The 16128-nt window shown below is 43.1% G+C and overlaps 1 protein-coding gene across 1 annotated transcript; it reads right to left on the bottom strand.

Annotated features, from left to right (window-relative positions):
* Positions 1-4789: 4789 nt before the first annotated feature.
* Positions 4790-14734, bottom strand: LOC137357397 (eukaryotic initiation factor 4A-I-like). Its single transcript, XM_068023734.1, has 11 exons — positions 14631-14734; positions 13140-13191; positions 10459-10591; positions 9588-9727; positions 8879-9047; positions 8333-8442; positions 7609-7752; positions 7043-7180; positions 6189-6278; positions 5550-5629; positions 4790-5451 (listed from the first exon to the last, which is right to left on the bottom strand). Exons 1-11 carry the CDS (start codon positions 14654-14656, stop codon positions 5307-5309), a joined length of 1227 nt encoding a protein of 408 aa, XP_067879835.1. The 5' UTR covers positions 14657-14734; the 3' UTR covers positions 4790-5306.
* Positions 14735-16128: the final 1394 nt, after the last annotated feature.

The raw sequence follows: 16128 nt of genomic DNA, 5'->3' as shown, positions 1-16128 counted from the left end.
CACTGCTGCCACTGTGCATCGGGAGTGAATGTTTGTAGATAGGGTGCCAATCAAGTGGGCTGCTTTGTCCTGGATGTTGTTGAGCTTCGAGTGTTGTTGGAGCTGCACCCATCCAGGCAAGTGGAGAGTATTCCATCACACTCCTGACTTGTGCCTTGTAGATGGTGGACAGGCTTTGGGGAGTCAGGTGAGTTACTCAACACAGGATTCCTAGCCTCTGACCTGCTCTTGTAGCCACGGTATTTATATGGCTACTCGAGTTCAGCTTCTGGTCAATGGTAACCCGCAGGATGTTGATAGTGGGGGATTCAGCGATCACAATATCAAGGGGAGATGGTTAGATAATTTCTTGTTAGAGGCCTGGCACTTGTGTGGCGCAAATGTTACTTGCCACTTATCAGCCCAAGCCTGGATATTGTCCAGGTCTTGCTGCATTTCTACACGGACTACTTCAATATCTGAGGAGTTGTGGATGGTGTTGAACATTGTGCAATCATCAGCAAACATCCCCACTTCTGACCTTATGATTGAAGGAAGGTCATTGATGAAGCAGCTGAAGATGGTTGGAACTAGGACACTATCCTGAGAAACTCCTGCAGTGATGTCTTAGAGCTGAGATGATTGACCTCCAACAACCATCTTTCTTTGTGCTAGGTATGACTCCAACCACCAGAAAGTTGCCCCAGAACCCATTGACTTGCTAGGGCTCCTTGATGCCATACTCAAGTCAATGCTGCCTTAATGTCAAGGCAGTAACTCTCACCTTGAGTTCAGCTCTTTTGTGCATGTTTGAACCAAGGCTGTAATGAGAGCAGGAACTGAGTGGGCCTGGCAGAATCCAAACTGATTTTCATTGAGCAGGTTATTGCTAAGCAAGTGCTGCTGGATAGCACTGTTGATAACACCTTCCATCACTTTACTGATGATTGAGAGTAGACTGATGGGGCTGTAATTGTTTCTACAGGTATTTAAAAAGGAAGAGTAAGTAAAGTGAGTGTTGGTCTTCTACAGTGTGTCTGGGGAATTAATAGAAAATAAGGAAATGGCAGAGGAATTGAACAGATTTTTCTGCATCCATCTTCACTGTAGAGGATACAAATAACATCTTAAATACTTGTAAGCAAAGTTGAAAGGGAGGGAGGAACTTTTAAAACTATTACCAGGGAAAATTATTTGAATTAAAAGCTGACAAGTCCCTAGGTCCTGATGGACTTCATCCTAGTGCCTTAAAAGAAGCTGCTGAGGTAGTGAATGCATTGGTTTGAATTTTCCAAAATTCCCTAGCTTCTGCTAAGGTCTTATCAGATTGGAAGACAACAAATGTAACTCTGCTAAACAAGAAGCAGGGAACTACAGGCCAGTTCGCTCAACATATCATGGTGAAAATGCTGGAATCAATTAAGGAGGTTATAGCAAGTCATTCAGAAAATCTCAATGCAATCAGGCAGTCAACATGGTTGAGAGAAAATGGTGTTAAATTTAGTTCTTTGAGGAACTAATAAGCAACATGGATGTTGTGTACTTGGATTTCTAGAAGGCATTTGATTAGTAACCTTTGATGCAATACCTTAAAGAGCCCATGGTAGAGGATAACATATTAGCTGATTAATCCTCTATGTTAACAGGAAACAGTAGGGATAAATGGGTCTTTTTCAGACTGGCAAGCTGTAACAAGGAGCACCACAGGGAACAGTGCTGAGACTATTTACAATCCATCAATAACTTGGATGAAAAGGACAGAATGTATGGTTGCTAATTTTGCTGACACACTCATACCTATCTTTGTGTCAAGTTGTGAGAACATAAAAAATTAAAAGCAAAATACTGCAATGCTGGAAATTTGAAATAAAAACAAGAAACGCTGGAACCACTCTGCTTCTCTTTCCACAGATGCTGCCAGAACCTGAGTTAACGTTTCAGTTCAGCGACCCTTCTTCGGAACGTTGCAAAGAAGGGTTACTGACCCAAAATGTTAACTCTGCTTCTCTTTCCACAGATGCTGCCAGACCTGCTGAGTGGTTCCAGCATTTCAGGTTTTACTGCAAAAAGATTAGCTAGGTTAAATGAGTGGGCAAATATTTGGCAGATGGAGTATGTGGGGAAGTATGAACTTGCCCACTTTGGCTGGAATAGAAAAACAACATTTTAAATAGTGAAATTGCAGAACTCAGATGCACAAGGAACTGGGTTATGCATAGTACAGTAAGTGATTAAGGCAGCAAATGCAATGTTGTCATTTATTGCAAGGGGAAATGGAACATAAAAAGTAGAGATGTTTTTAATACAGTTGTACAGGGTGAGACCACATCTAGAGTATCATGGACAGTTTTGCTCTCCTTAAAAGAAAGAGGATATAATGGCATTGAAAGCAGTTCAAAGAAAGTTCACTGGACTGATTCCTGGGATGAGGGGGTTATCTTATGTGGAATCTATTCACTGGTGATAGATGAGATGATATTAAGACACAAGATCCTGAGTGAACTTGACAAGGAGGATGCCTCCCCTTGTACAAGAGCCTAAAAGCAGAGGGCACAGTTTAAAAAAATAGGGGGGTCTCCCATTTAAGATAGGTGGGAGAAATTTTTTTTTGAGGGTTGTGTCTGTGGAACTCTTCCCTGGAGAGCAATAGAGGCAGGGTTATTTAATATTTTACAGTAGAGGTAGACAGATCAAAGGGTATTGGGGGATAGGCAGGAAAGTAGTGTCCACAAACAGATCAACTATGATCTTGGAATGCTGGAGCAAGCTTGAGGGGCCAAATAACCAACTCCTGCTCCCAGTTCATATCTGGAAGCACTTGAGAAAAGTGGTAAATGCATTCTGTTCTAGAACAAGCTAGGCTTACATGAACTGGGTCCAGTTCATTAATACTAAGGAAACATTTACCCAAAAGTAATCAGATTTTAAAAAGGAGAAAGGCAACATTGCATTTGCTAAGTTACCAAGATTCTGGGTTTTGGTATGGCAAACTTTAACAAGATGAGACAGTCACCAAATTTACCAGTTTTGACCAAACTACACTGAACAGTTTAGTTATTCAAACAATTTAGCTAAATTTAGGAGAAGCAAGGACTCTACTTACCAAATAAAGCAGATATAGTTGAGATTAATTGCACAAAACACAAGAGACACTGGAATGGTCATGTATGAAGTTTAAATGGGCTTTCAGGAGGCTTTTGATAAAAGGTGCCATACAAGAGACTGGCTCTTTTGAAAGCCACACCCAGTCTACTCAAGCCCTGCAATCCCAGTAAATCCTTTGCATCTTCTCCAAGACTAGACATCCTCCTTACTACATGGTGCCCAGAATGGTATACAATATTCAACAGAGGCCTGTGATGATTTAGCATGACTTTCTGTACTCAGTGCCCCTATTTACAGAGTAAAATATTCAATACCCTTTATGGACTGCAGTTATTAACTTTCCCCTAGCAGCTTCAAGGGATGTGTAAATAAATATGCATCCTCATGTGTCCCTGCTCTTCCAACCCCAAAAGTAGTACCATTTTAGATTATAAATGTTATGAAGGGTCACTGACCTGAAACATTAATGCTGCTTCTCTCCACGGTTGCAGCCAGACCCGTTGAGTATTTCTAGCATTTCTTTTTATTTGATTGCCAGCATCTGCAGTATTTTTATTATACCATTTAGATTATACTGCCTTGCCATGTTTTTCCTCCCAAAATACACTACTCACTCACACTAAGTTGCATATGCCCTTTTCACTCTAGGTTCTTGTATTTACAGATAATACAAAACTTAGCAATGTAGTAAACCTACTCCCTATGCTTAGGCCATTTATTTACATCCATAAAATCAATTACCCCCAATCCGAGGGGATCCTATGCATACTTCCTCCCTTCAGTCAGAAAAATATCAGTTCACCACTTCACCCATTATCCCTTTGAATCTGGACAATGTTACTTTATCAAGTACCTTTGAATCTGTAAATTCCAACAGGCAAACTGGGCTGCAACCTAACATCTCACTGGTAAGACAGGACCTAAGTGCAGCATAGGAGTGGCAGATTAAGTTAATGTGCCACAAAATGGGCAATTTTTTTTTTTTTATAAAGTCAATAGGGGACCCTCACATCTGGTTTATATCCTGTAGTCAGTACTGGACTGCAATCCAGAATCCAATAGGTCTGTTACTGAGATGGTTTCAGACAATGTATCCTGTCAATGAACTGCCCCAGTGGCAAATAACCATGCAATATGGGTTCACAGGGAATTCATTGGCACCATACCAATTTAAAACTAAACCATTAAGTTTTTAATCTACATCCTGTCACCCTTCACAAGAGCAGCAGCAGAACTGAAGTGATCAGTAAATAATGTAACCAAACATTATTGGAGTCTTTTACCAAGTTTAATGTTCAATAATACATGACTTTATAAAGTGCAACATCCAAAGCCAGATGCACGAGAGAACAGATACAGGACACTACTCTGCAGCAATACAAGGTGAGCTCAACAACTTGCTGTACTTTGGGCAAGAGGAATGGTGATAACAGGAGGGAAAAAGCCCTCAAGCAGGCCCTGTACATACTAGTCTGATCTTGAGCACATGAAGATCTACAAACATATGGCCCACACCATCAACAGGCAAAGTAGTGCTCTCTGCACAGGCATAAGAAAAGGGATACCATCTCCCTGTCCCCACCCCCCCCCCCCCACCATGTTTTCACACTCTTGGAAAATGTCCCATACACAGGTCAGTCAGTCCCTGCCCTGTTCCAAAGCACCAAGTTATTGAGACCATTGAAGATTCCCAGGACAGTGCATGTAAACAAATACAAATTTATTGAACAGCATTTAATAAATACTATACAGACAATGCAAGATTTGTACATGTTCTCTGTCCGTGATTAGCATACATCCCAAGAATGCTTTCCCACACTCCACTCCGAATCCTAAAACATTATCCTGAAGTAAGCTGGTTTCACGTAGTTGGCAGACTTCAAACATCTGTGATACTTCCGGGTCCGCAAGTACATGGTTACATGATGAAGAATATCTAATGCTACTAAATCTAAGAGAAGACTGGGCCTGAAAAAGTACTTACCCAGAATTTTTAATGACCCCATAAGTATTTTCTTTGCCCACCCCATCGCCAGTCTGAACCTTTCAAGGAGGAAGGATGAGGAATGCTTCCAAAAGCAAGCTGACCACCAACAGTGCTGTACGCAATATGATCAGTTCTGAGCATCCAGGCGACACTCAGTTTAAAAGAAAAGAATCTGCGATTGCAGGTAAACCAGTCAGCATTCACAGCCTCAATCACAGGTTCGCAAAACCAAAAATCAGATCAGATCAGCCACATTCATTGGCATTTCATCCACAGTAGTGTTGTAAAACGACTCAATGTCACGAAGTGTCCGCCTGTCCTCTTCAGTGATTAGATTTATGGCAACACCTTTACGTCCAAAGCGGCCTCCACGGCCAATTCTGCAGGGGTAGGGAATGAGCACAAGGAGTCAGTAGTGTTTGCTGCAAGGACACGGTGCATGGTGACATAACCAAGAAAGATGTGGCTCACTACTTACCTGTGAATGTAGTTCTCACGGTTGGAAGGAAGATCATAATTGATTACCAAGGACACCTGCTGCACATCAATTCCACGAGCCTAAGGAAAAATAGCCAACTTTATCAGTCAGATACCAAGCCATGTGACTTCCCACCCTTTCATGTCAAGCAGATAACAGGCCTCTGTGACCAAAGATTACATCCATCATTGGGATGAAGTGGTCTGGGTGATATTGATGCCAGCCACCCTAAAGAGAAGCATTACAGTTTACTGCCTTATAAAAATGTATATTAAGCTAGACAAACCATGTATTTTACTATGCATTTCAAAATGCTAGGTGACCCACTTCAATGAGTGGCGTTATAGGTGGATAAGCAAGATGACACTCCATTAAGGCTTATAAAAGGCAATGTTGACTGTTTAGTAAGTAGTGAACTTGGGCCAAGTCCAGAATCCACTGTGGAGAACAGTCCACTATTCTACCAAAAAGCCAAACCCCAATAAAGCACAAGTAGTCTTCATGGAAAAGGGGCTCTCTGGAGCTTTGCAAAAATTTGCATTGCAATATTAGATCACCATATTAACATCCCTTCTTGAATGCAAGTTGCCACTTGATTAAGTTTATGTAATAATGAGTGAGTCACATGTCTCAACTCACCAGCAAGTCAGTAGTAATAAGAACACGGCTGGATCCTGATCGGAACTCTCTCATGATGAGATCTCTCTCCTTCTGTTCCATGTCACCGTGCTGTAAACAATGCATACATCAGTTCTACAACCCAGCTGGAGTAACATTTACAGCCAATCCCCTCAATAATTCATGAGTCAGAAAATGAAATAGCAAACATCTCATTAAAACAACCACACCCAGGTGTAGTCATGCCAAATAAATTGCTATGAATATTATGACAAAATGCAAGTAAAATTAAAACATTTTACTGTTGGGTAAAACAAAAATGCATGGCCTCCTTCTGTGCTGTAACCAGTCTATGATTCTGTGTGCTGGCAATATGTATGCCATGTATAAATGTGTATATTGGCTAGAGTATAGTTTAGAGATACAGCACTGAAACAGGTCCTTCGGCCCACCGAGTCTGTGCCGACCATCAACCACCCATTTATACTAATCCTACACTAATCCCATATTCCTACCACATCCCCACCTGTTCCTATATTTCCCTACCACCTACCTATACTAGGGGCAATTTATAATGGCCAATTTACCTACCAACCTGCAAGTCTTTTGGCTGTGGGAGGAAACTGGAGCACCCGGAGAAAACCCACACAGACACGGAGAACTTGCAAACTCCACACAGGCAGTACCCAGAATTGAACCTGGGTCGCTGGAGCTGTGAGGCTGCACTGCTAACCACTGCGCCACCGTGGTGATTACTAACAGCAGGAACAGCTAACCTCAGTCTGTGCTGAATCAGCACAGACTGTTATGCACTCAATGCTGTAGACTTGATAAATCAGGCATTTATAATTAAGGTTTGACTGATCGGTCCTTACCAGCGCAGAGACGGTGAAATCTCTCGCAAGCATTTTCTCTGTCAGCCAATCCACCTTCCTCCTTGTGTTGATGAATATAACTGCCTGAGTGATGGTGAGAGTCTCATAAAGATCACACAAAGTATCCAGCTTCCACTCCTGGGGATAAACAAATGGCAAGATGCTTTAAACACTTTCACAAATGCTGAATTACAGAAGGTTACACTAATTGAATGGTACATTCCCAACATTACAACACCCTACTGTTTGCTATTTGACTAAATTGTCAACTGCATTTTAGTTGTGTAATACCACTTAAGCCGTAATCCACAGTGGAGTGCAGGTTGTCTCTCTACCAAAGAGCTGACATCCAATGTAGCACAAAGCATACATCGAAATTAATAGCCCTCTGGGCACATACAGGTTTCATCAGCAGCATGAAGTGCGATTAACTTCATGCTGCCTTTAGCACACCACTTACATGGTCTGTTATATACGACTTCAACTCCTGCTGAATTCAGCTATCTTTTCCACCCCATTCTGAGGAAGTGGTGGCAGATTTGGGAAAAAAAAAATCTGTGTCTCACCTCTCGCTCCACATTAATGTAGAACTGTCGGATACCCTCCAAAGTTAACTCTTCTTTCTTCACAAGAATGCGAATTGGGTCACGCATGAACTTCTTTGTCACTTCCAGCACATCAGAAGGCATAGTAGCAGAAAGCAAAACCACCTGTTTAAAGGTTAAAAGTTTCAGACTGCAGGTCACTCTGGCCAAGTACACAGCATGCAGTAATTAATTCAGAGGGAGTGTGCCACCACATCAAAAAGGTATAAAGCACTGGACATTAAGAAAGAGGTCCACTTTTCCCACATCAATGGGTGAACTTTAATCTATGTCCCAACAAATCCAACTGTCACTGACAAGATCATCAGATTTAACCAAAGTTCCCATCTTCAGCAGGATACTTGCATAGGACAATTTGGTTCCAAGAACACACTACAATGTTTTAGCACAGGACTATCCTGGAACCTGGCTCACTGAATCCTAATCCCAGTAATTATCTAAACTACAACCCACAATTTTGTGACAAACTGATCCCTAAAACTGTGGAACTCAGCTCTATCAGCACAGGATTTTCAGAGATTTTCTCCACTTTGATCATAGTGACCCAGATGCGAAGGGTTGTCTATTGCAGTTGTCTGACTGCTAAGATCTGTAGCAAGAGATGGTTGCACATAATATTGATTTTAAACTTTGCCCGTGACCCAAAAACCCCCAACATGCTTGTGATAGCAAATACCAGCAGTACCTGGATGGAAGTGTTGAGTTTCTGGAATATTTCATAGATCTGGTCCTTGAACCCTCTGCTCAACATTTCATCTGCTTCATCCAGAACAAACATCTTGATGTACCTTGTAGCTAAAGCAAAAAGTAAACCAAGTTATGTTTCTTAGCAAGGTCTGTTCACTGAAAAACTAGCTAACCATATCCCTGAACAAGTTTAAACAGTCTAGCCCAAGCAGCACTTATTAGCACAGAATCTAGACAAGCCCACCCAGGTGCAGTGCAGAGGGAGTGCTACATTACAGGTGCCATCTTTCAGACAAGGTGCCTCGTTCAAGTGGACACACAAGAACACAGACTAATCTGACCCGAAACATTTACCTTTCAGCCAAAAACAGATCAACTGCCCACTTTGATTAGCCAGGTTTGGGGTTGTTTACAGATATCAAAGTAACTCAATAGCTGCAAAGTACTTTGGGATGTGCAAAGCACTTTTTTTTTTAATAAATAAAAGAAAAGCCTGGGGTAATTCTGGCTGAGACCCTGAACACAATTCCTCTGATGTACTTACAAATATGATGCCTGGTCATCATGTCAAACACACGACCTGGAGTCCCAACCACAATATGTGGAGGCTCCAGCTGAAACTTCTGCGCATCACATCGGATACTGGTGCCTCCAATGCAGGAGAAGCAGGTCCCACCCATGTAGTCACCCAAAGCCACAATGACCTTCTGAATCTAAAAGTAAAATATAAAAATGTTACCCAGGAGCCTCAGTCAGTATGGAAATAATGTAATAAAAGCAAAATACTGCAGATGCTGGAAATACTCAGGTCTGGCAGCATCTGTGGAGAGAAGCAAAGTTAACATTTCAGGTCTGTTACCTTTCATCAGAACTTCTCATGAAAGGTCAGAACTGAAATGTTAACTTTGCTTCTCTCTCTCCACAGATGCTGCCAGACACCTGCTGAGTATTTCCAGCATATTGTTGTTTATGTTGGAAATAATGCAAACAAATCTTTCTGTACAGTTTAATCTGAAGTGAAAAGACTGGCCTGCAACCAGGCCTATGCAAAGAGCTTTATAAAGCCAGTCAACAGTGAATGGGGACCAAGTGAAAACATTCACCACTGCACACAAACTAATTCTTCATCCAATGACTATGGGCCACCATAGACATCAATTGAGTGCAGCAGAAACTGTCTTAAGGAACTAAGTCAGGACATTTGGAAGAGACTTTAAAGGGGGGGAAAAAAAAAACAACTGAAGCTCTTTTACCTGAACAGCCAACTCCCTAGTTGGGGCCAACACCAAGGCCTGTGTCTCCTTCAGGCACACATCTAGCTGCTGCAGTATAGAAATGGCAAATGTGGCAGTCTTGCCTGTACCCGACTGTGCCTGGGCAATGACATCATACTCTAGAAGGAGAGACACAATTACTGCAAGTCATTGAATGTTATTCAATAGTAATGCAGAATGAGGGAGAGAGATTGAGCTGTTTGCACTAATTCACAATGCTGATCAATACAAGCAGCTCCATCAAGGGTAATCTCCATTATCTGACTGACACACAGGCCCCTCCTCAGACTCAAAACCATTGACAATTTCTATTATTGCTTCAGAGGGATCATCATGCACATCGCAGTGATGTTTGGAAGCTCCACTGCAGCAGGACACTTTATACTGACTAATGTTGATCTGAAATTTTAATGTAACATGTGTCCATAGCATGAACCAGCAGATTCACTGACTGAATACACTGGGATGAATATGGGTTAATTACTGTACCCCAAATCAGATTTCAGAAACAGTACCACATGAAAGGTACCTCCTTGCCCAGTGACAGGGGAGACGGTCTAAACTCAACTATGCCAAAGGCAGTATAGTACACATGCAAATATACTGTGTTGCATATTAAAGATTTCCCATGTCATGCAAGACACCCACCCTTGTAACTTCCACCCCAATGAGTGGAATAATCTGTTGCAAACATTGCTGTGCTAACCATTAGTTAAAATGTCTTGACTCAAGTTTCTTGTTCCAACTGTTTAAGGAACCCTTCTTGGCATTTAACTTAAACTTGCCCCAGTGATTGGCCAGCAAGGCTTTTGGGTTGTTTTGCTACCTTACTGTTCAGTGTAATCCCTACCCCTGATGCAGGGAAGAATGGCTCGCTGCTGGATGGCAGATGGTTTTTCAAAACCATAGGCATAGATTCCACGAAGGAGATTTTCACGGAGGTTCATGTCATCGAAATTATCGACAATTTCAGTCCAGTTGCTCTGCAAATGCAAACATTCTAAATGTCAGGCAGAATGATAAATCAGCATCTGTCTCCAGTATCAATACTCAACTCATGCCCCAAAACACTTAGCACAAATACCAAGTAAGCACTGCTAACCACTACTGCAACATCCTACATGCACTCAATCATTCCCCTATAGAACGTTTACCTCTAGTTTTGTTTTAAAAGACAATCAATACAGCTGCAGAACAAACACAACTCAACTGGTTCTTTCAAGAAATCTATAGCTGTTTCTTGGAGGCTAATTAGCTTTCCTTTTTCAGTCAGCCTTCCTCCATTAGTGCATCACACTGTTACAGGGCAGCACAGTGGCGCAAGTGGTTAGCACTGCAGCCTCACAGCTCCAGGGACCCGGGTTCAATTCTGGGTACTGCCTGTGTGGAGTTTGCAAGTTCTCCCTGTGTCTGCGTGGGTTTCCTCCGGGTGCTCCGGTTTCCTCCCACATGCCAAAGACTTGCAGGTTGATAGGTTAATTGGCCATTGTAAATTGCCCCTAGTATAGGTAGGTGGTAGGGAAATATATAGGGACAGGTGGGGATGTGGTAGGAATATGGGATTAGTGTAGGATTAGTATAAATGGGTGGTTGATAGTCGGCACAGACTCGGTGGGCCGAAGGGCCTGTTTCAGTGCTGTATCTCTAAACTAAAATCAAGGGAAAGCATTACAGCTATGAGGAGTGAGATTAGAAAGTGGGATACTAAGGAGCCAGTACAGGTATTATGGGCTGAATGGGCTCCTTCTGCACTGCATCATGCATGTTTCAATGAGATGCAAAGGGGGGGTTGAATAAGGTAAATGCTGAGAGGTCAATTCCCTTGGCTGGAAAACAGAACAGGGGCCATAGTTGCAGGATATGGGATTGGCCATTTAGGACAGAGGAGGAGAAATTTCTGCAGAGGGATGTGAATCTTTGGGATTCTCTATCCCAGAGAGTTGTGGATGTTCAGTCATTGTCTATATTAAAGATGGAGAGCAACAGATTTGAGTACTAGCGTACTCATTCAAAACTTTGTGTCCATAGCATGAACCAGCAGATTCACTGACAAATATACTGGGATGAATATGGGTTAATTACTGTACCCCTATCAGATTTCAGAAACAGTACCACATTATGGTACTTCCTTGTCCATTGACAGGGGAGAGCCTGAACTTAAAACTTGAATTCCATAAGTCAGTACAGTACAAGTGAAAAAATCATGCAACAGGACCTCAGGCCACTGTGGTGCCCACTGATGTTGATCAGTCTACACTGGTATGGAAAATGCTAGAATCGGTTTTTAAGCAAGTCTTAATGCACTTAGAAAATCACAGCATGATGACAGTCAACATGGTATCACAAAAGGGAAATAATGCTCCACAAGTTAGTCTTTGAGGATGTAACTTGCAGGGTAGATAAAGAGGAATTAGTAGATATAGTATACTTAGATTTCTAAAAGGCACCACACAAAAGGTTAATATACAAGATAAGGACACAACTAGTTGGGGGGTAATGTATTAGCATAGATGGAGGATTGGTTTAACAGACAAAAAGCAGAGTAGAGATAAATGGGGCAGTGCTTCAAGGATCAGCGCTGGAGACTCAGCTTTACAATCTATATTAATGACTTAGAACAATAGACTGAATGAACTGAAGTTGGCTGATATAAAGCAGAATGTAAGCTTGATGACACAGAAGTTCCAAATAAAAAGATGACAGGTTAACTGAGTGGTCAACAAGGTGGCAGATGGAGTATACCGTGAGCAAGAGAGGTTATTCACCTTGGTAGTAAGAATAGAAAAGCAGATTTTTTTTTTCTTTGTGAAGCATCTAGAGGGACTTGGTGTACTTGTACAAGGAACAAAGTTTGCATGCTGTACCTGCATGCTATCAGCAAGGCAAATGGCATGTTGGCCTCCTTTGCAAGGGCATTAAAGTTCAAGAATAAGGAAATTATGCTACAATTGTACAGGAAGGATATACTTGCCTTGGAGGAGAAACATCAAGTGTTCACTAGATTGGTTATCCCAGAATGAGGCTGAGGAAATTGGGCCGATACTGAGTTTAGAAGAATGAGAGGTGATCTCATTGGCATAAAAGATTCTAAAGGAGCTTGGCAGGATAGAAATAAGAGGTTGATCTGCTAACTGGGGAATCTAGAACACAGACACAGCATCAGGATAAGGAGATGATCATTCAGGACTGAGATGGAGAGATTTCTCTTCACTAAGGGTTATGAATTTTGTAATTCTCTACCAGAGGGTTGTGGATACTCCATCGCTGAAGAGTTAAGGTGGAGATTTTTGGACACTCGGGGAAATCAACCGATATGGGGAGCAGGCAGATCAGCCATGATAGTACTGAATGGTGCAGTAGGCTTGAGTGGCATATGGGCCACTTCTGCTCCTTTTTCTTGCATCCTTATGGTTGCATGGAATATCCCAATCACTAGAGGCATATTGGAGGAGCAAGAGTGTGGTTTCTAACTGACTTTTAAAGTTGCTCACTAATGCATTCAGCACATGGTCATAGTCTCATTTTACTTACCTCAATAACCCCTTCAGGTTCCATTCCATCAGGGCAGCCATGATCATTAGATCTAAAAATCAGTGAAAAAAAGGTTAGAAACAAATTTTGTTAACCCCTTGGCCACTTCATTCAAAATGTCAACAAAAAAAATTACTAGGACCAAGTCACCTGCTAATGTGCAGCATCCATTGCCTGTAAGGGAATTTAATGGAGTGACTTTCATTCACCAGTGAGTAATAAATTATTTGCCCATTGTGGGAGTTCCCAAATAAATAGGGAAGATGACACCATGACAGAGGATCCAGCAAAAATTCACTGCCAGGCTGAAGAGCACAGGAACAGGGCAGCCAGGTGGGATTGGGACTACTGAGTGTTTGGGGGTGGGGGTGCTGACTTGTGTTAAAATGGTGATGTAGCAACCCAGTCATCATTACTCATCAGCAGCTCAACTCCCACTTCAAAAAACAGGCTTGCAAATATTACACAAGACATAGGAAAAGGGTAAAAGTAGGAGGATGGCTCCCACTCAATGAATAAGTAAAAATGAGTTGAGGACTGCTGCTCTAAATCAAGAGCAGAGGAAGGTAGGATTTGGGATTTGAAAGGTTATCCTTACAGCCCCAGTACCCCAGCAGCCAGCCAATTGTGAGCACCTACTTCCTCCCTCCAAACCGGGGGGGGGGGGGGGGGGGGGGAGGAAGCGATCCGGCGCGCGCATGCGCAGACCGCAGGTGCCTGCAGCTGCGCAAAAGCGGGGTTGAGCACACGGCGGCGCCTGCGCAGCGGCGTCCCTCTCCCCAACCACGCGGCGCGCCGGAGAGGGGGGGCGGGGCTTCGCCAGCACATGCGCAGAGCGAGCCGGCCGGCGTTTCCTTTTAACCCCTTCGCTCTCCCACTTGACCCACCCACCACCACCACCCCCCCCCCTCCCCCACCAAACACCATCCCTTTTCCACCATCTCCGCCATGCGGTTGCCGGCGAACCTAAAATGAAGGGGTGGAAAAAAAAAATCCCATTTCCTCAGGAGGGTAAAAAAAACCCCGCCATTTTGTACCCACACCAAAATGGATTGACCCCCTCCCCCCCCCGCCCGAGTCCAGCGCAACGTTCCATTTTCGAACCCTCAAATTTTTTTAAAAAACGACCGTTAACGGCTGCCAACCGTTAGTTGCTCGCGAGCCGCCGCCTCAACTGCAGCTCCTCACAGCCCCGACAATAAGGTAAGGTCGGCCTCCAAACCCACCTTTGCTTTTTTTTTTCCCCCCCCTTTAAAAATATGGAAAACGTTACCCCCACCCCACCACACCACAAGATTTTTGAAGAGAAATCGAACAAGGTTCTCCCCCTTCCACGCACCCCAGGCCGCCATTTTGTGGAACGGACTTCCCTCACCGCTACAAGTATTTCATTATAAAAACAATCTTGTCAATGGAGCCCTAATTCTTCCCCCTCATATTTCTTGGTTTTCGCTTGATTTTTTTTTCTTCCACCCACCCTCTTTCCAGTACCTGTATTCCGCACCGTCTTCTGACATTATATGTATTTCTTTTATATTTAGCGTTCGGAGCGTTGCAAAGCCGAGAGAGACTCGCTGCGCCGCTTGCGCCCCCTTTTATAGTCGGCCGGCCGGCGCAGGCAAACCTGCTGCGGGGGCCCCGCCCCCCCCTGCTCGCCCATTGGCCACTGGGCCGGTCACTCAGGCCGCCGCCTGCTCTGGTTGGTCAAGGCCTCCCAGCGCCAGTTCCCGCCGCCGTGACGTCACTGCGTCCGCTCCCAGCTAGGTTGCGACGTCATTAACGGATCACTTCCGGTCTTGTGTGGAAAAAAAAAATAATTTTTCACCATTTAACGCGATGTTTTTTAATCTTACAAAGTTTTTTTTAGGGGGACGTTTAAGTATTTTGCTGCTCTTAGGGTAAAACTATTTAGTGTACCCCTCCTCCATATTGAACACATAATGGAATGAGAGTTGGAGGAACAAATGGGTATTCCCACTCCAGAAGACCACGTGTCTGTTGGGAGCTCTCTCACAAAGTCCCATTCATTATCAGACAAAGGAGTGCTAGCTTACATCTCTAGCCCATTTCGAGTATTTAAAGAACAGTATAATGCTGGAAATACGCAGCATATCAGACAGCATTTGTGGAGAGAGTTCTGGTCCTTACCTGAGGATAGTCTTGTCTTAGAGGAAGGAAGATTCACGGGACTGATTGCTAGGATGGGGTGGTGGGAATTAACCTTTGAGGAGAGATTGTGTAGACTCTATTGCCTCCAATTTAGAAGAATGAGAGGTGATCTCACTGAAACATATAAAATTTCTAAGGGGCTTGAAAGGGTAGATTCCCTGTTCTGCCGAAAGGTAATCGACCTGAAATATTCAATAAAACCAGAAAGCGCTGAAAATTCTCAGCAGATCAGGCAGCATCTGTGGAGAGAGAAGCAGAGTTAACGTTTCAGGTCTGTGACCTTTCGTCAGAACTGGGTTAACAGTAACTCTGCTTCTCTTTCCACAGATTCAGCCAGACTTGCTGAGTATTTCCAACACTTTCTGTTTTTGTTTCAGATTTCCAGCATCCGCAGTATTTTGCTTTTATTTTAGACCTGAAATATTAACTCTGTAACTCTGTTTCACAAGTACACAGGAAATAAGAGCAGAAGTAGACCATATGACCCATCGAGCCTGCTCCGCCATTCAATACGATCATGGCCGATCTTGGGCTTCAATTCCACTTTCCTGTCCGCTCCCCATATCCCTTGATTCACTACGACACCATAAATCTATCTATCCCAGCCTTAAATGTATTCAATGATGGAGCATCCACAACCCTCTAGGCTAGAAAATTCCAAAGATTCATGAGTGGAGTAATTTCTCCTCATCTCAGTCCTGAATGATTGGCCCCTTATCCTGAGACTGCCCCGCGTTATAGATTCCCCGACCAGTAGAAACAATCTCTCAGCTTCTACCCTATTAAGCTCTTTAAGAAACTTGTATGTCTCAATTAAATC

This window comes from Heterodontus francisci, chromosome 48 (genome assembly GCF_036365525.1).
Source record: "Heterodontus francisci isolate sHetFra1 chromosome 48, sHetFra1.hap1, whole genome shotgun sequence".
Classification (NCBI taxonomy): domain Eukaryota; kingdom Metazoa; phylum Chordata; class Chondrichthyes; order Heterodontiformes; family Heterodontidae; genus Heterodontus; species Heterodontus francisci.
Note: the sequence above shows the minus strand (reverse complement) of the source record. Positions and strands in the feature narration are given on the sequence as shown.